This window comes from Triturus cristatus, chromosome 4_2, assembly GCF_964204655.1.
Source record: "Triturus cristatus chromosome 4_2, aTriCri1.1, whole genome shotgun sequence".
NCBI lineage: Eukaryota > Metazoa > Chordata > Amphibia > Caudata > Salamandridae > Triturus > Triturus cristatus.
In genome coordinates, this window is record NC_140586.1 from 342800118 (window position 1) to 342820249 (window position 20132).

The 20132-nt window shown below is 48.7% G+C and overlaps 1 protein-coding gene across 1 annotated transcript in view; it reads left to right on the plus strand.

The window, feature by feature from the left end:
* The first annotated feature begins 10297 nt into the window (after window positions 1–10297).
* RGS8 (regulator of G protein signaling 8) overlaps window positions 10298–20132 on the plus strand; it is a 330667-nt gene continuing 320832 nt past the window's right edge. The window contains exon 1 of the mRNA XM_085601743.1: window positions 10298–10603. Coding sequence (XP_085457869.1) covers window positions 10383–10603 — 221 coding nt within the window. The 5' untranslated portion in view covers window positions 10298–10382. The remainder of the gene's footprint in view (window positions 10604–20132) is intronic.

Consider the following 20132-nt stretch of genomic DNA (forward strand, 5'->3'; position numbering starts at 1 on the left):
CGGCCGCAACGGGCGATCAGTGCCGCGCGGGCACCCCCTAAATTGTGCCGCCTGGGGCGGACCGCCCCCCTCGCCCCCCCCTAGCTACGCCAGTGAGAGGGTCCTGGAGCCTGAGGGAGAGGTCCAGGAACCGGCCTTAGGGAGAAGGCGCAGGAGGCGCGGGAAACCGGCCCCCAAAGTTCCCACGGCCCAGGAGGAAGTAGACCCTGAGGGGGATGCTCTGGAGCCTACCGGGGAACAGATTGCCGAGCTGGGAGACCTGCCTGAGCTGACCCATTGGCAGCAAGAAGGAGGTCCCTCCAGGGAGGAATTCTGCAGGGAGCAGAAAGAATGCCCTTCTCTCGTGGGTATGCGGCAACAGGCTGCAGACCAGGCCAATGGTGTTCAGGCCAAAACACACTACGTGTACTGGGAGAGTGACCTCCTGTATTCCGAGCCTAAGGCTGCTGAACCTGGGTCAGCCCGTGTGCTGGTGGTACCCCAGAAGTACAGAACCTTCCTACTGGGGCTGGCTCATGATGTGCCTTTAGCAGGACATTTGGGGATGGACAAGACCTATGACAGGCTTGTCACCCACTTTTACTGGCCCCAAATGCATAAGAATTCAGATTCCTACTGCAGAACCTGTCAGACTTGCCAGGCAAGTGGTAAGAGCGGAGGGAAGCACAAGGCTCCTCTGCAACCTTTCCCTGTGGTCGGTACGCCATTCCAACGAGTGGGTATTGATATTGTGGGGCCTCTGGACCCCAAGACAGCCCTGGGCAACAGGTTCATCCTGGTCTTGGTGGACCATGCCACCCGGTACCCTGAAGCCATCCCTCTGAGGACAGTGACGGCCCCCGTGGTGGGACGGGCACTGATGGGAATTTTCTCCCGAGTGGGATTCCCTCTAGAGGTGGTGAGCGACAGGGGGACCAATTTCATATCCACCTATATGAAATCCCTGTGGAAGGAGTGTGGGGTAACTTACAAGTTCACCACTCCTTACCACCCCCAAGGAAATGGGTTGGTTGAGAGATTCAACCGAACCCTCAAAGGCATGATCATGGGCCTGGACGGTCCAATGAGGCGTAAGTGGGACGTCCTCTTGCCATGCCTGCTCTTCGCTTACCGAGAGGTGCCACAGAAGTCTCTAGGATTCAGCCCCTTTGAGCTTCTGTATGGTCACCCGGTAAGAGGACCTCTGAGTTTGGTAAAGGAAGGCTGGGAGCAATCTCCCAGGAAACCTCCCCAGAATGTATATAGTTACATGCTGGCCTTCCGAAACCAGACTCGGCGTTTCAGGCAACTTGCTGAGGCAAATCTGGAAGCCAGCCAGGAGGAGATGAAGCGGTGGTACGACCGGAATGCCACTCTGGTAGAGCTTCAACCTGGACAAAAGGTGTGGGTCTTGGCCCCAGTGGAGCCTTGTGCACTTCAGGATAAGTGGACAGGTCCATTTGAGGTTGTGGAGCGCAAAAGTCCTATCACCTACTTGGTGGACATGCAGACTCCCAGGAACCCTTTGAGGGTCCTACATGTTAACCGCCTTAAGCCCCACTTAGAGAGGACCGAAGTGGGCATGCTGCTGGCCACTGATGATGGAATGGAAGAGGAGACCGAGCCTCTTCCTGACCTCTTAGTAGCCTCTGAGAAAGATGGGTCAGTGGATGGAGTTAACCTCTCACCCACCCTGACGCCCGAACAACAGGAGGATTGCCGCCACTTGCTGGGGCAGTTTTCCGACAGATTCTCCCTGGTTCCTGGTGTCACAGATTGGTGCGTCCATGATGTGGACACAGGAGACAGCTTACCTGTGAAGCACAAGGCTTACAGGGTAACTGACAGGGTCCGAGCTTGCATCAAGGAGGAGGTCTCCAAAATGCTTGCGCTAGGGGTGGTTGAGTCCTCCAGCAGTCCTTGGTCCAGCCCCGTGGTCTTGGTCCCCAAAGCTGCTGCGCCGGGAGCCACACCTGAACTCCGGTTCTGCGTGGACTACAGAGGACTCAATTCAGTGACGAAGACTGACGCGCACCCCATCCCCAGAGCTGATGAGCTCATTGATCGGCTGGGGGCTGCCCGGTTCCTCAGCACGTTTGATTTAACGTCTGTGTACTGGCAGATCGCCTTGACCGATGGGGCCAAAGAGAGGTCAGCATTCTCTACACCAGATGGGCACTTCCAGTTCCGAGTCATGCCATTTGGGATGAAGAATGCCCCTGCCACCTTTCAGAGGTTGGTCAACCAGGTACTGGTTGGGCTGGATGCGTTCAGTGCCGCCTACCTGGATGACATCGCAGTGTTCAGTGCCACCTGGCCCGAACACCTGCGCCACCTCTGGGAAGTGTTGATGGCTCTGCGCCGAGCAGGCCTCACGATCAAGGCAAGCAAGTGCCAGATCGGGCAGGGTTCCGTGGTGTACTTGGGACACCAAGTGGGGAGTGGCAAGGTGGCACCCTTGCAACCCAAAATTGAGACCATCCTGGCTTGGGAACCGCAGTGAGGGCCTTCCTGGGGCTCACTGGGTACTACAGGAGGTTTGTCAAGGGCTATGGAACGATTGTTGCCCCCTTGACAGAGCTGACTTCCAAGAAGCAGCCCAGGAACGTGATTTGGACTGACACCTGTCAGAAAGCTTTCGACACCCTGAAGACTGCCATGTGCACGGCGCCCGTGCTCTTGGCCCCTGACTTCTCCAAGGAATTCCTAGTGCAGACAGACGCTTCAGAGCATGGTGTAGGGGCTGTTCTCTCACAGATGACTGAGGAGGGCTGGGACCAACCCGTAGCCTTCATCAGTAGGAGGTTACTTCCACGGGAAAGTAGGTGGAGTGCAATTGAGCGAGAAGCATTTGCTGTGGTCTGGGCGCTGAAGAAGCTAAGACCCTACTTGTTTGGGTCTCACTTCCGGGTTCAGACGGACCACAGGCCCCTCAGATGGTTGATGCAAATGAGGGGTGAGAACCCGAAGCTGTTGAGGTGGTCCATCTCCCTACAGGGTATGGACTTTACGGTGGAACACCGTCCGGGTACAGATCACGCCAACGCTGACGGTCTGTCCAGGTATTTCCGCCTTAGTGACGAGGAACCCCCTGGGCAAGGGTAGTTCTCCCCACATTTCAGCTGGAGGGGACACGTGTTAGACCTGGCACCTTGGCGTGAGTTTCCCTTCCACTTTTTGATGGTGTGCCTCGATTGTTTTGCTGGTGTTGTCCGCTCAGGGCACTGCGCCACGGCTAATCCGTGCCGCAGTGCAAGTGCTCCCTAGGTAAAATGTACCTGTAATTGATGTCCATGATTGGATTATTGGATTCACTGTCAGTCCCCAGTAAAGTGCACTAGGGGTGCCAGGGCTTGTGAATGCCAATGCTGCTGGTGGGCTTGCAGCGCTGGTTGCGCCACCCACAGAAAGCGGCCTTGTAAAGTGTGTCTAGGGTCTGCCACCGCAGGCCCTGTGCGCGGTCCGGGACCGTTGCGCTGACTGCGCAAGTGCCCCCACTTGCCAGTCCCTAAACCTTCCCTTACCTACATATTAGCCACCCCTCTGGTAGGCCCACGGGCAGGGTGCATTGTAGGCATAAGGTAGGACATGCCCTGATGTGTGTGGCATGTCTTAGTAGTGAATTACAGCCATTTTCGTTCTTCACTATTGAAGGCTACCTGCTCTCCATAGGCCAGAATGGGCTGCTGGAGTCACTACACGCTGTGACCCCAGTGGACTCAGAGAGCATGGTAGAGTGTCAAGTTTAGTATGCCTGAACTCAGGATAATAAAATACTTCTTGTAGTCAAGTTTATTTTAATATCCTGGGTTTGTAAATACTACTTTTAGAAAGTTAGTATTTACTGACCTGACCATCTCAGTCCGCCTCTGCTGTGTGTGTGTGTGTTCTGCCTAGCAACAGTAAGGAGCAGGGTGGGGGGATCCCCAGAGACAGGTTGGCTGCCAGGTGGTGGGTAGAGAGGTGACACCTGGATGGGTGGGAGGAGTACACCTTGACTCTTGAATAGCCCTGTGCTCTGCCACCACAAAGCCGGCGCCGCCCCCTGTGGGGCGGCTGATGTCTCTGCCCTGCTGCTGAAAGGAAAGAGCAGAGTCACCATAACAAAGTGCTCCAGAACTGGACTGAGCCAGGCCTAGGCCCCCTGGCGCTAAAGAACAAAAGAATCATGGTATAAAAGTAGGAGCCTGGCTCCTAAGAAGCAGAATCCTGTTTACCACAAAGAACCTCTGCCCGACTAGAAGGAGAAGAAGACGCTGGAGGAGCTGGCCTGCTGCTTGCCTTGCTGAGAAAGGAGAGGAAGAGACTACTGAAAAGACTTTGCTACTTTGTGCCTGAACATTCTCCAAGGGCTTGATCTGAGCTTGCCCCCTGAACTGAACCCCAGGAACAGTGGGTTCTCTGTGCTTTTGCTCGTCCTCCAATTCGAGCCGTGTGTGCACCCCGCTGGAAAGAGACTGCGCCCCTCATCGCCCCTCCTAGGGCCGCGACACTCAGAAGCTCGCCTGCCTCAAACCCGTGAGAGCCCCGCTCCGTCCCGAGCCGCTCTCTGTCCCCGGGCCAGGCCGCCTGCATCCCTGTCACCGCCTGCTACTGGAGCGCGCTGACCGCGCTATCACCCCTCCCGCCGGAAGCCGTCCGACGACTGTGATCTACGCCGGGTCATCCAGCTGCACTAACCGTGCCCTGCGACCCCGCTTCGCTATCCCCGGACATCTCAGGCCGCGCCGCCCCCGCTGTGGAGACCCTCCTGCACCGCCGTGCTAAAGGGTCGCTGGCCGCGCCTGCCTACGTGGCCACACCTGCTGATTGAGGACCCAAGAACACTTCCCAAGCTGAGAGTCGCACCGACCTGTGCCGACTCTCCACATCACGAAAGAAGTTCCAGTATCGGGCTCGGGGCCCGCAACGCCTTATTTCCCCGTTCGCAGGAGCCGATCTCTGTGAGTACTGGAACCACAAGTAACATTTGCAAGAGACTACAAAGTATCCATTTGAAGCTACGAACAAAGAACATTTGCCTGCTTTACAACCTGGTGGCCTAGCGAAAACGTTATTGGTCTTGTAATAAGTCTGCTGAGATATATATACCTATTTTTACATAAAGAAGCGTATTTTTATATATATCCAAGTCTGGTGTCCGTTTCTGGGGGGATTGATGTATTTACTGTGTGTATGATTGTAAGTGCTTAACCAACAACGCCTGAGGAATCGCCTTGGCTGCTCACGCCACGCACCTAGAGGGTGAGCAAGGGTCATTCGCGAGGGGTTATCCTGCGCCCTGACGTGGAGGAGAGGGTTCCTGCTTGACACAAGGGCAACCTTGCGACAACCAGAGATCCCCGACTCTAACACTGGTCATTCCCAGCAACCTACACCAAGTTGCAACATGTTGGAACCACATAATTTGTTTAACACCGCGAATCGCTAACAACTTTCTCAGTGGCTCACAGTAGTCAATTAAGTTGGGTGTGTTCCACAGTCACAGCCAATACATGAAGGGTTTTAAAGAAGCAACGTCCCTGATTCTTTTAATCCCATGATCGAAAAACAAGGGGATCAATGAAGTGTTGGTCGGGGAAGAAACAAGAGATCTTTTGTAAGTATTTTCACACACCGCCAGTCTGAGTGTCAGCATGACCCCAGATCTCGGCTCCGTAGAGTGCAGAACTTTAAGCTCTTGCACAGTAGACTTCTAGTGCAGGGGTTATTGACCGCATTTGGGTCTGCTTGTGGTATCTCAATATAGACTTATGACATAAAGTAGGATAAATTTTACCAAGTTTTGTTCCCATCCTAATGAATCAGTCAACCTGTCCCCTAAGTAATCAGAGCTCCTTACCCCTCAAGGGGTTTGTCTGCAATTTTAACTGCCCGTAATCTGCCCTTACCCTTCCCAAAGATGGTAAAAAGTCAGCAATTTGGCTAGTAAGTTCTGGAGGCCAATTGGGGTCTTTGAGATAAGTAGGGAGTAATCTGCAAACAGCAAAATCGGCATTTTCTTTCCATTAAGAGCAGAGGAATCATTACCGCAGTCCATACATTCGTTGGCCACCTCATTAATGTACAAGGAGAATAAAGTAGGGGTGAGAACACACCCCTGACGCACATCACGATGGATGGGAATCTTGCTAGTTAGTTTGCCTTATCTCCCCCACCGAACCTAGGCTTAATTATCCTTGTGCATGTTGCTATCAAATTCACCAGGTTTGGAAGGACTCCCATGCCTAGTAGAATATTCCAGACGGTCTCCCAGGGTATAAGGTGAAACGCTGCTCTAAACAAGTCGACAAATGCTATGTATAATTTTTGTTTTTTTAACAGCACATATTTCCAGGTGAGCAGTGTGATCCTGAACACTTGATTGCACATGCTTGTTCTGGCACGAAATCTCACCTGGTAGGTGGACAAGATCCCGTTGTCATCCATCCAGCTTTGCAATTTTTCTAGGACTTGCTTCGCGAAGATTTTCTGCATGTTGTCCATTAAACTAATCGGCCTACAGTTTGGAAGAGCTAAAGCGTCTTCTTTCTTGTATATAGCAATTATTTCTGCCCTCCTCCATGACCCCAGGATTTCATCCCCAGCAGCTATTGCATTTGACAATAAATTGATACAAGGGGCCCACATTGATGGCTCTGACATGTACAAATTGCCGGGTATCCGGTCTGGTCCAGGGGCCATGAATGGTTTTAGTATATTGATGGCCGTAAGAATATCATCTAGGCTAAAAGCTAGAACGATATTGCTATCATCTAGGAGTGTAGCAGAAATTAGGTGATTAGTTTTATCTCCAATAACATCTACATTGCTAACATCTCCTCTTTTGGCATGTAGCGTGGCGAAGTGGTCTACCCACTTCTTGTGCTGTATATAATAGGAAGGGAAAGTGACACTGTCTAGGCTCCCCTGTGCAATGATGTGCCAAAAAGAGTGATTATCCTTGTGCCTAGCAGCTGCTAGTAAGTCCTGCCAATTCTTATCTGCCAATCCCTTTCTGCTCTAGCCAGTATAGCCTGATACCTAAGCCGCGCTGCAGCTGCATCTAGGTGACTGCACTCTCTGGTGCCCTCCTGAGCTCACTCTTTGCTAATTTACACTCTGTGTTGAACCACTTGTGGCCGCTGCCAACAATAGGATTCCTCCTGGTCACTTTGGTAATAAATACAGCTTGCAGTGCCTGATACAATTCCCCGTGGGTGGCTAACACAAACTCGGGGATTAGAGAAGCATTTTCAAAATATGAAAGGAAATGTACAAATAGATCATATACCTTTGAATGCAGTTCACCGTCATCAAGGACCGGGGGCTGTGGCGGCTCCTCGAGGGAGTGCTGCGGTGTAGTGGGGGGTAGTAAACTCTGGCCTACAGCCGAACGGATTTAAGTAAAGAAATAAATAAATAAAACAAATTACATTGTGTGCGCTGCATCGTTTTATTTATTTATTTCTTTACTTAAGTTCGTTCGGCTGTATGGCGGGGTTTACTACCCCCTACCCTGCCCCTCTCCCACCCCGCCCTACCGCTCCACAGCACTCCCTCGAGGAGCAACCACTGACCAGGGGTCAAGAAATTCTTCTAAAATTATTTGATCAAATGGACTCCTGTGTTGTTGGATTACATCTTGGTAAACCTCTTTTGAGAAGAGCACCCTCTATATTTACAAACAGGGGTGATGGTCACTATCAGACCCGGCAATAACTACCATGTCTTCTAGAGACCAAATTCTAACATCTACCAGAATGCAGTTGACTGCGGCTGGCGCCTTTATTAAACATGGGCTTTCTTTGTCGGAACGCGTCCTACCATTGCATGCCCATAAACTCCTCCGAACCACCAGAGAAGTAAGCTGAAGAGCAGAATTAGTGAAAGTTATCTACAGTTACTGAAAAATAAGATGTTTTTCACTTATATCTAAAAATAAAGTATGGGCTCAGGAGGCATGTTTTGTGCAGGAAACTTCAGTCAGCTGCAATTTTAACGTGACATTTTTGCTAACTGCTTATCAGGAAATTGATACCACCCCATTTTTATAGCATCTATGAAAAGATGTGCAAAAACACAACAGAAACATTAGATTTTATTTATCCACACTGCTAAAATGTTTGCAAAGTTGTCACTTAACCTGTCTAAATATTTAGCCTGTGTGAACTGATGGCTTCATATTTTCCAGAGCCTCCTGCGGCTCAGAGATAATTGGGTTAATTAACACCTCGTTATCCCTGCATATGGTGGCCAAGTGCCCTGCTTAGAAGGATTCTAAAGCCATGGGCTTACTGACAGCTTGCCAGTTGGAGGAGCCCTTCACAACACGGAGTCGCTGCATATGTTTCCAGGAGGTGGTACTTTTCTTTTTACCTCAGTAGGCAGAAGAAGGCTGCCATGGACCAAATTTGGGCAGAGACGGGAAGAAACCTAAGCAAGGCTTACAGACACCATTTTGAGGGCAAGACCATGTGGGGTTGCCTCCAGTAAAGTACATCTGTGAGTCAGTACCTGGATTACACGTACAGGAGCGTGTAAGAACTTTAGTCTGTTTCCCCTAGTGCATATCACCAGTCAGAACTGCCTTACCTTTTAATAACTGATACAAAACCCTGTGTAGCAGTTATTATCATCTCATACCATATGCGGCTTTCTTTGGTGGCTGGTGGAAGTAGGTGAGTGACCCGCATTGGCACAGTCAGCAAAAAGATCTTGGATTCATTTTCCAGCACCTTCTCTTTTTTTGGGAACAGATTAACCATGTTTCATCCACTTGCTTTTAATACATCTATAAGCAGCACACAGTCATCCCTTTCCCCCCTCACAACTGTGAAGCTGTTGTGCAGTCAATTATCGTCTCACTACATTATGGAAATGCCCTCTCTCTAGGGCTCCGTGCCTTTTAGCATTCGGTACCATTCAAATCATTCAGAACAGTGCTAGGCTCCTCGTCTGAGAGGGCTGCATCGCCATGCTATGTCTTCTCACCTTTCTGCTGTCTGCTGGGTTTTTGGGTTTGAAACCCTCTATCTGCAAGGCACTATCCATTTGTCGTTTGAATTGCATTAAAAGGGTTCTCTCTTTCTACAGCACTCCGCACTGTTCATTCCAGAACCGTATACTCTGTGCCACCCAAACTCCTGTACCATTCAAAAATGTAGATAGCCCTGACTGGAGGCATATCCTTCTCCTTTCTAGTTGTTTAGGACTGGAACTCTCTCCCTCTTGAGCTATGGTTTGACTCCAATCTTTTGGAAAAACACTTAAAACTGTCCTTTCTCCACATTAGTGAAGTTTGCACCTCTCCTTTGGACATCTCTTAGTGCCAGGCTGCCCGATTTGCATACCATTTTCATTCATCCCATTCAAGAGAATGTATTTCCACTTATTAGGGATTTAAAATATATGTACGTATTTTCTTAGGATTAATAATGCTATTTGTATGCATTTTACTTATATCCAAACTAGGTAAGTAGCTTCAATCAAAGCGACTTCGAACAATGCCATGTAATTAGTGGCCAATTCATATTACCTCCTATGATGTTACTTCCAGTCAGGTTAACCTTATGCAAATTATAGGGGCCTCGCATGTTCCTATTCTGCCCGGGGCCCCACAAATCCCAGGACTGGCCCTGTTCAAAATAGTAAGTTAACACAATCCCGACACTGCATAGATAGGGCACGTTGCATGTCAATCAACAAAACGAACGAGTTAATCGGGGCCCCTTACACCGACCGACCCCACAAAGCTGAAATAGGTGAGTCATTTAATAGCATCATTCCAAACTACACTTACTGACTGACTCCAGACAACGCTCTTACATAGCAACATGCAGGCCTACGGGCAAGCCAAATAACCAGAACAGCACCAAAAAGCCTTGGCCAGCCGTCCAGACACCACTGACCAGTCAATGGTTTAATACACCAAGTGACTGTGCACAAGAAAAATAAAATCACAAATACAGCACTGGTGTACAGATCACGCATAACCCAAACAGACTGTGGTCTGTGTCAAAACACTCAATCGGATTGCAAGAAGGTAGCCATACTAATTGCTGAATTTGTGAGAAATTAATAACCCTACCATAACAAAAATACGTTCTTGTCACACTAAGGGGATCGTTTGGAAGCCCTGAGACTTAGAAGGGAGCCTTACACCTATACACGTGCAACAGGCCTTAGCATAAAGTATTCGCGAAACGCCTGGGGCCTTGTTCTCTCAGCAAGAGGTGACATTCTCACATTGCTCGTTTTCTCCTACACTCTCTCGCCTCCTCTCCCCGTGTGACGAAGGCTCTTCCCTGCTCATACGACACAGCGCTGGCGGTGCGAGCATCAGCTCCCCCAACAAGCCCACTCGAGCATGCGGTGCCATCCTGTGCGACCCGCGCGCTCTCCCCACATCCCCTTCAGGCTGCATGTCACGTCTGTCAGAGACAGTGCATCCCCTCCCGCTCATGGTGACATGCAGAAGCAGGAAAGCGGCCGGCCTGCTGCTCCTGTCCTGGAGCCGGTACCGCGTGGTCCGGCCCGGGTCCCTCCCCTGCTCCCCGGCGCGCCCGAGCTCTGCCAGTGACGGTGCCATGCTGGAGCCGCAGCAGCACGAGCGAGCAGCGGTCTGCCCGCGCCAGCAGGACAGGTAAGGCCTTCTAAAATGGTCCCTTTAAATATCCGTACGACGCGCTCTCTACGGATTGAAGTGCCTCTAGGCGCTGCCACTGTCATGGCGCGCTGCGCGCTCTAGGGCCGTCCGTAGGCAAGTTTTGATTGTAGCAGCAGTGAGCAGCATCTCCAGACAGGCGCGTGGCGCTCTGCATGCTGATACTGCTTGTCTCTGCCGTTTAGGTAGCGGAAGAGCTGTGTACCCCAAGCAAAGGAGCGCAGTGGAGCAGAATCACGGGGGCGAGCTGTTGGGGGGAGGGGGTGGGGGGAGAGGGTATAAGGTAGAGGAGCAGATGAAAGGAAGAAGACAGAAGGGGGGGGGGGGAGAGAAGCTCGAATGCAGTGGCGCTGGAGATGAGGGGAGATCAGGTAGACAGTCGAGTAGTATGAAATTGCGAAAATAACGTGGGAGGAGAAGGGGGAAGGGGTTGAAGGACAACGTGCGAGGACGAGAGGCAAGAAGGGAGGAATAGGGGAGGGTAACGGTGACTAGAGAGGGCGGAGAGAAGATAAGGGTGAGAACATGAAAGGGGGAGGTGTTGAGAGAAGAGCTAAGGAATGAAGAGAAGAGTGCAGACGTCAGAGAAGCTGTGAATAGACTGAAGGGACAAACGGGGACAGCAGCCAAGAGAAACGATATACAACCATAATATATACAGTGATCGATTTGAAATATATAGATAGACATGGGTGAAGAAATGACAGACGAATATACTAAATTCGAAATAAAGTATCTTTTGACTTGACTTGACAGACGAATAGAACATAGAGCTTGATGAAGGCGGGAGAAAGAGCAAAAGGGGCGCGAGGGAGGCTGTAAATGAAGGACAGTCAGTGAGAGAGAAAGGGGAAATAAACTGAAGATGAGACTGAAAGGAAAGGGACGGGGAAGTGTGAAGGGGATGAACATGCACTGTAAGCGAGGATCGAGAGAAAGGGGCGAGGGAGCCAAGAAGCGTAATTGTGATCGCAATCGCATTAATATAGCGCTTTATACCCCTTGCAAGGCGCCGAAGAGCAGCACTGTCGGAGCTGCCACGAGTGAGTCTAAGAGGTAGTGCGTGGTTGGAAGGGTGCTGTGTTTTGATGTAGATCTGTGCGAGAAGCGTTTAGGTGTCGTGCGTGAGTACCCGGAATAGTGCTCCGATCATATCTTTGATCTCAGGGTTTGGCGGGAAAAGAGTGAGAGGTCAATTTAGTTCAGAGAAGGAAGGCGTGAGGCGGGAGGAAAAATGAAGTGCATGAAAAGGAAGGGGAGAAATGGGAGGAGAAACAGGATGAAAGGTTGCCTGGAGCCAGGTGGTGGAAGGCGAAATACATGTTAACCAATGCGATTGGAATTATGGGCAAAGGAGGAGCAAATCTAGTGGCAGAGGTCACTAAGTTATGCGACAAAAAATGCAAATTATGCAGCTCAAGGCAGCGCATGTTCGATAAATATTAATTATTTTGTTATTTTTACATGCTAACACTGGGCAGAAGTTTCGCATATTTCTTACCAGTTTAACACTCAAATACAGAAATAACCAACTGAAAAAAACCTTTCTAAACAGGAGAGTACAGCTTTAATTGGTGCAGCAGGCGAAGTGGCACCGGGACCTAGAGGCCTGAAGCCGCACTGAACCTCGATTATTTCGTTATTTCACATAAATTGCGGCCAAAGGGTAGGCCTGGGCAAAAATTTCGTTCCGTTCGCGGAAATTGCGATAATTTGACATTTTTGCGTTCCGCGGAGAGCGCGAAAATGTCAAAAATTCCGGTTTCCGCAGCTTGGCGATAATTTGTTTCTTGCTCGCGCTGTAAAATGATACATTCTTGCGCGCGCGCGCGATCGCCTTACCTGAATCCCTGCGTTCGCCGACAAGTTTTCTTGATCCGGTCGCGTTCTCCATGAGATGTTGTATTGTTTTTAGCCATTTGCGCTGTCTCGCGACAGTTCGCGCCCGCAGTGACGTCATGCGTCGCGCGATCACGTCTTTCTTCTCGCGATCATGCACCGCGAGAACAACTCAAAACAAGATGGCCGCGCCCGCAAGCAACCACATGGGTAAGTTGGCGACCCGCAACCATGCAGAAAATCTCGCGAACATGCCGGAAAAAAACTTCCGCATCTTCGCGATATTTCTGCTTGTTTGCGATAATTTTAAACATTCTCGCGATAATTTGCGAAGGTTAATTCCGCAAATTCCGCCCACCCCTACCAAAGGGCCCGTTTCCTTCTCTGCCCTAGCGCCCACAACACACTAACTACGCCACTCTTTGCAAGGGCCTTCTGCACAGCAGCATATGGCACCGCATTTTTTATTAACTTTTGATCCGTTTGAATTAAAAACTTGTTTTTAGCTAAAAATCCGCAGAATATGAAGCAGACAATGGATTATATGGCAAATGCGTCAGATCAATAATTATTCAGAAAGCGCTGCGGCTGCAGAGCCGCATAATTGCAGTGACCCAGGTTGTAACTAAGAAACTATCAACTGGAAGATCTGCTTGATCCCCTGTCATGCACAATGGGAGGTGCTGCACCCAGGAGTTCGTATCCTTCAAAGTCTATGAACAGGAAGAAAGAAACAGGTAGAGTGCAGCCTCGCTGGAGAGGGGCGCCGCGCCCCCCAGGGCTGCCCCTGCCTGGTGCCGCTTTTGGAAATGAGCTGGGCTTGTGCGCAGTTCTCTAATAACTGAGCTCTGTGAAGTGCAGCCCAGCTGTTCTCGTGCCACCCGGAGCTGTGTGCTCGCCATCCATGCCAGCTCACGAACAGACACAGTGTTGTGTGGCACAGAAGCAGGCGGGGGGGGGGGGGGGGCACAGCCAGGCCCAAATAGACTCAAAAAGATTTTGCACGGTGGGGGTGGAAACATTTTCAGAGGCCGAGTCAACATTCTTGTGTGTGCCGCTGTGAATACTCAAGAGCCGAGTAACAAGGTGGACGCAGAAAGTATGACAAAGGTAGACAGTTTGCTTCTCACAGGAAAGGTGAGGTTACATCGAAAATTAACCGAAAAGGGTTTTGACAATTGGGAGAAATCAGTGTCAAAACAATGAGTTACCTACTTCTTCAGTTCTGCTGGGTTGGTGAAGGCAAGGAAGAAGGCGCAATGGAGAGGCCTTGCAATCCTAACTGTAACTTCATGTGATTTTCTAAGATACAGTACCCTAAAGATCAATAGATACATACACTTAGATTTTTCTATTTCAAGCACTGCTCCCTTGCTAAGACAACTGCTTCTCCCCTTACATCATGGCTGAAGCCCTCATGTCTTAAACCCGATGGATTCTGCTCTCACAGAAGCCCAGGCCCCCCCTGTCTCTGATTCACTATTATCCTAAGTTCATAAGAGCTCTGACTGTTGGACACTGTGGAGTGGGGGGGCCAGTCTCCAGTTTTCAAGGCTCCTGTTGGTCTGCCTCAGTATATCTGAAACAGTGTTTTCTAATTATGTATCCTAATATTTTCCTTCCCTGCCTGTAGGGCAGATACCCAAGGATGGCTATCCACAAAGCACTGTTGCTCAGTCGGGTGAGGCACCATTGTCTTGGCGAAGACCACCCCACCCACAAGGTTCTTAATGATTCCCTTTATTGTGTCTCCTCCTTTTCTCTTTCCTACTTTTCCTTCCCCTCTCATGAGCTCTTTGAGGTCACCTCACTCAAAGAACCGTACAAATAAGCAAGATAACATTTTAGGACAACCAGACCCAACAACCAAAGATTTTGTGAGCTGAAATTCGAAGTTAATGTTTTTATTTTTACTTTATAGCACTACTAGGTGTTTCTCACTCACTAATTCTCTCATGTTCTTACAATGTCTGTAGAGGTATCTCTCTCCGTCTCTCTGGTTCTCCCTTTCTAGTTTTTTTCGTTCTCTGTTTGTGTTGCTCTTTCTCCCTGAGGGGCATATCATCAAGGGCTGGTGACATAATTATCGCCGCTTTTGCGGCCGTTTTCGGCCAAAAAGCGGCGATAATTATATCGCATTTTTTGCAAGGACACGCTAGCGCGTGTTTCCTTGTTTCAGATCCCGTTTTGTTCACGCCTCGCTTTGCATCTCTAATGAGATGCAAAGGAGGCATGCCTGACAAAACACCATGGGAAAATATTGCTACCCCAGCTTCGTGATATCATCAACGAGGGGTAGCGATATTTTAAATCCCGTTAACTATGCCTTAACGCAGGAATTTAACGTCTGTTAAATTCCTGACTAAGGCATAGCTAACATGGGAGGTGGATCATGGTGATACGACCACAGGGTCGTATCACCAAGGTTATCTCCGTTTTGGGTGCAACATCGCTGCTTTTCCAGGGATGTTGGCTCATTTCCCTGGAATATTATCGCCCTGGAGTAACGCGTTGTTAATAATGCATTACCAGGGCGATAAATTCCTGCGATAGACAGCGATAAATAAACAAGCGCTAAGCGCGCTTTGTGTTTATTTATCGCCGTCCTAGTATATATGCCCCTTGGTCTCTTATCTGCTCTATGGTGGTCTGCAGACAGCAGCAGGAGAGAAAACTAATAGGCCATTCATTGGAAAAAACTGAGAAAGAATATGAAATCTCTATTGCCGTTAGCTCTAGCATCGTCGTCCTTACAGTCACATCTACAAGTGGATCCCCACCTAAATGAGAAGGACGGTCACCCAGGCCCTCGTCAGCAGCAGACTGGACTACGGAAACTATGCAGGAGCCTCGGCCAAACTCCTGAAACGGCTCCAACGCATCCAGAACACCTCTGCACGCCTGATCCTCGACATCCCTCGCCGCAGCCACATCACACCCCACCTGAGAGACCTGCACTGGCTCCCCGTCAACAAGAGAATAACCTTCAAGCTCCTCACCCACTCACACAAAGCACCCCACAACACCGGACCAGCATACCTCAACAGCCGACTCAGCTTCTACACCCCCACCCGTGAGCTCCGCTCCGCTGACCACGCCCTCGCCACTGTCCCCCGCATCCGAAGAGTGACCACCGGCGGCAGATCATTCTCCCACCTCGCCCCAAAACATGGAACACCCTCCCCTTCCGCCTACGGATTCCCAAGACCTACTGACCTTCAGAAGACTCCTCAAGACCTGGCTCTTCGAACAGTAGCAGCATTCCCCCACCCCTTAGCGCCTTGAGACCTTCATGGGAAAGTAGTGCGCTTTACAAATGCTTTGATTGATTGATTGATTGATTTCACTCAATCTTTCCTCTTGTACCCTCTTCATGGCACTTCCCCTCCCCACACCCAATCCCTTGGCCATTACTGTGCATGTTCCTCTCTCCTCAGGCTTTCCTCCCTCATCCTCCACCAAACAACCCTTCTTCTCCCCTACCTCGCCTCATCTCCTGCCCTGCACACTGCTCTATCTTCAACATTTGTCCCATCCTGCAACCCAGCCATTTCACTCCTTTATCCCATCCTCTTCCTCCTGCCTGCTTGTCCTTTCATCATCTTATTCTGCTTTCGTCTGATTCTATACCTATCTAACTTGCCTCCTAAAATGAATGCCTTGCCACACTAGATGAATGAATGATTGAATGAATAACGGAATTCCTCAAGCGTGCGGCTACTTCAGGGAGTGTCTCAGCACTAACCTCCTCAGTAAAACACCAGGATGCAGGGTCCCTGAAGCTCTGGTCAGTTTGTTATTTATTTGTTCATATTATCCTGGGAACAAGCGTCTTCCAAGATAAAACGTTGTGATTGCTACCCGTGTCCTATAGTTTACTCATAGATCGCTGCAGAAAGCACAATGCTGCCACATGCATACACAGGGATGCCTTGTACATTTATTAGAATGATCCTTGAATCTGATGATTGTAGTTGCATTTATGTAGCACTTCATACCACTGATGAGGCGGGAGGGTTGCAGACTATAGGAGTGCTTGAATAGAAGAATAAGTGGGGTCATGTGGCCTATATGAGTACAGGTTTGATGTGCCAGTGAGCATTAGAGAAGGAGCTGCCTGGTCTCCTATAGAGTGAACATCCAAGTCTTGAGGTCCTTCCTGAACTGTTTTATCCAGGCATGTACTAAAGAGAAAAGAAGTTTAAGAGCCTTAGATGCCAATGTACTGGTGGATAGAATATATGTGGCTGCAATGAGATCTATGTATGAAGTATTTCGATGTTGTTGGTTTTTGGTAAAGACTGCTCATACCATGTGGCCCCGAAGGTGCTTATAAGCATGGGTGTGGGTGGAAAGTGTGAGAACCGGACAAGTGCACACATGGCTATTTTTAAAGTTAGTATTAGTTTAGCTACATTGTCTATGGGAGGAGTCCACTCAGCAGTGGCAGAAAAGAACCATTTATAGCATAATAAACCCACCTGGGAGCAAGAGAAGTGGTAACTGGTATGCCAGGTGTCCACTCTGCAGTTGCAGGAAGCAACCCATAGGAATCAGTACTAAACAACCAGCCTTGGCATGTTTTGTGGCGCTCTGCCGGAATTGCAGAGGAGGAATCATTATACACACCTGTTGTAATCTGCACTCGAGGTGTTCATCCACGAATGGCAGGGAACAACCCACAAAAATGAGCATTCCACTGCCAGCCATATTAGGGTTTATGGCATCTACTCACTGTAGCTGAGGGGCATCTGTAATGAAGGTGTGGTTTTGAACCCGGACCATAATATCTGAGCAATTCTCCCAGGGTAACAGTATGCATGGCACAATGATTCTCCAGTTCATCCTGGATTACGGGTGTCAACTAGATAGAAATTGTTAGAAATTGGGTTTCTGGTTGGCAAAGGTATGCACCCTGTCTAAGCAGGAACCACAATCATAGGCAGGGTAAATCACAACACACCCTAAATTATCCTGTGTTCCCTCTTTGGTGGCTTGGCATATAGCAGTCAGGCATAACTTAAGAGGCAATATGTAAGGTATTTGTGCAACACTTCAAACAATAAAACAGTGAAAGCACCACGGAAAATGCCTTCAAACCAGGTTAGAAAATAGAAGTTCATTTAATAAATAAAATAAGACTAAAACGAAAAAAATTCCAATAAGTAGACCTTGAGATATTAATTTTTAAAGAATAAACTAAAATATAGCGCTTAGAAGCAATAAGCGCTTATTTGGGATGTCTGGTCATGCTGGCCCATGGCAAAGTCACATGCTCAGGCCAACCGCGATGGAGCATGGGCCAGATACAGGGACTCACTTAGGCCTGCTGAACAAAAGTGCCTTGATCCTGGTTCCGTCTACAGAGATGTGGGGTGCAGCTGAGTGATGCGTCCGTGTTCTCTACGCAGTAGGAGTGATGCGTCAATTTTCTCCACTCAGCAGCGGCAATGCGTTGGTCCCGAAGGCGATGCAATGGTTCCGAAGGGGATGTGCCGGGTTTCTCCACGCAGTAGAAGCAATGCTTTGATCTTTTTCACGCAGTGGCGGCGACATCCGCGGTCGGTAGTAGGAGTAACTGCACGGCGGTGACGTGGGGAGTGGGATGGGCAGGGGGGGGGGTAGTAAACTATGGATTACGGAGGTTTTCAGGTAAGTTAACATATAAATTAATAAAACGAATTTCGTAGTGTGCACTGCATCGCATTTGGGGATGCAGTGCACGCAACAAAATGCGTTTTATTAATTTATATGTTAACTTACCTGAAAACCTCCATAATCCATAGTTTACTACCCCCCACCCTGCCCCTTCCCCTCCCCACGTCACCGCCCTGCAGTTACTCCTACTACCGACCGCGGCTGGGCGGCGATGCCTTGGTTCCGCAATGGTGGTTCCTAATGCTATGCGCTAAATCCGAAGGCGATGCACTGATCCTGTTCTCGTAACAACGACTATCCGTCGATTCTACTCACGCAGCAGAGGATGAGTCAGTTAAGCTGAAGCAAATACCTTAGGCCCACTTCCAAGGGTCTAGGACTGGAATAGCACCAATTGGCAGGGCAGACTCACAGATTGCAAAGTCCAGTTGTAGGAGCATGGAAGTCTTGTATGTCCCTGAGACTTCAAATCAGGAGGCAAGCCCTTGGAGTCACTCTGGGTTCAAGTGATGCAGGTCCATTCCTTCTCACCCAGGCAGGGGAACAGCAGGCAGCAGGGCAGCAGAGTGGCAGTTCTTCAGCAGCACAGCAGGCCTTATTCTTGGCAGAGTCTTCACAGGTCCAGAAATGTACTGAAGTGGTGGTGTCAGAGGTCCAGTAGAATACATTTTTTATTTGATTTTTTACAACCATAAAATATAACACTTAAAATTATTAAAATGTGAGTTTAAACAATTTCACAATAAAATGCATCATTATGTCAGGATATGTACAAATATTTTTTCAACTCGTTAATAACCATGTTCACAGGTTCACAATAAAGTGCATCATTATGTCTGGATATGTGCAAGGTTTTCTAACTCATTAATATTCAACTTCACCGGGTCAATGTCCGCTTTTTTTAAGAGTGTGTCAATCAAAGTTAAAAACTTTACCCCTCAACAAATTAGAATATTTGATGTTCCCCCTGCCCAGCGGGTAATAGTCTGCCTACAAGTACGAATATGAAGATCGTTTAAAATTGGTTTTAGAAGCGTTCTTCTTGCTTCACTAACTTTAGGCCAGACACACATCACGTGGCAAAGGGATTCATTATGATATCCACAAAGTCTACAAGTTGTATTATGATATTTCCCTTTCCAACTTGGTTGCAAATCCTTGGTTTCAAGCCGATATAGCATATACTTCTTTTTTAGAAACAATCTGAAGTGTGCTGCTAGATAATCTTGAGGTTATAGTTTTACATAAGAATTTATTACTGTCCAAGAATGACGTCTTTTTGCCACTGTATTTTTGTCGTCTAAGAAAGATAGTTTTTTTGTGGCACCATTGCACACTCTATTGAACGCCATCCTCTCCATCTTACCATCCCATGCCTCTCGAAGGTCCAGTTCCACTAGGGCAAACTTTAGATATTCGCCCCATGATTGCGGGGTTTTTTGTTCAAACTGGGCCCTTATTTCTGTCCAGCATAAATTGTTCAGGGTGCCGGGTTCCGATGAGCGAAGTTTCCATCATAGTTTCACAAAAACCGATTGCCTCTGGAATTTCTGGTTTTGAAGTCCAAATTCCAGGTGAATCTGTGCTGGTGACACTGCTCTAGGGAGGTTAAAAACAGCTTTTTACACTTTTGTCTGTAAATCATTTAAAATTCCGAATTCCCGACCATGCCATATTTCCAAGCCGTATGCCAGTGCTGGAAGTAATTGTGCTGCCATTGTTTTTAAAAGATGACTATAAGACGGACAACTCAATTTCATTTGTAGCTGTTTATATGCGAAAATTAAGGTTTGTGCCTTCACTCTTATTGCTCTTTTTTGATCAGTAAAGGACATGCATTGCCCTAAATTAATGTCCAAGTACTTGTAAGTGCCAACTTCCTCTATTTCTTTACCCTTGGCGAACCACTTTAATTTTTTGGGTCTTGGGCCAACTAATCTCACCACCTTTGGTTTTTTCCTATTTATCTCCAGCCCCTGACAGTCAAAGTAGTTTGTCAGGTGGTCAATGA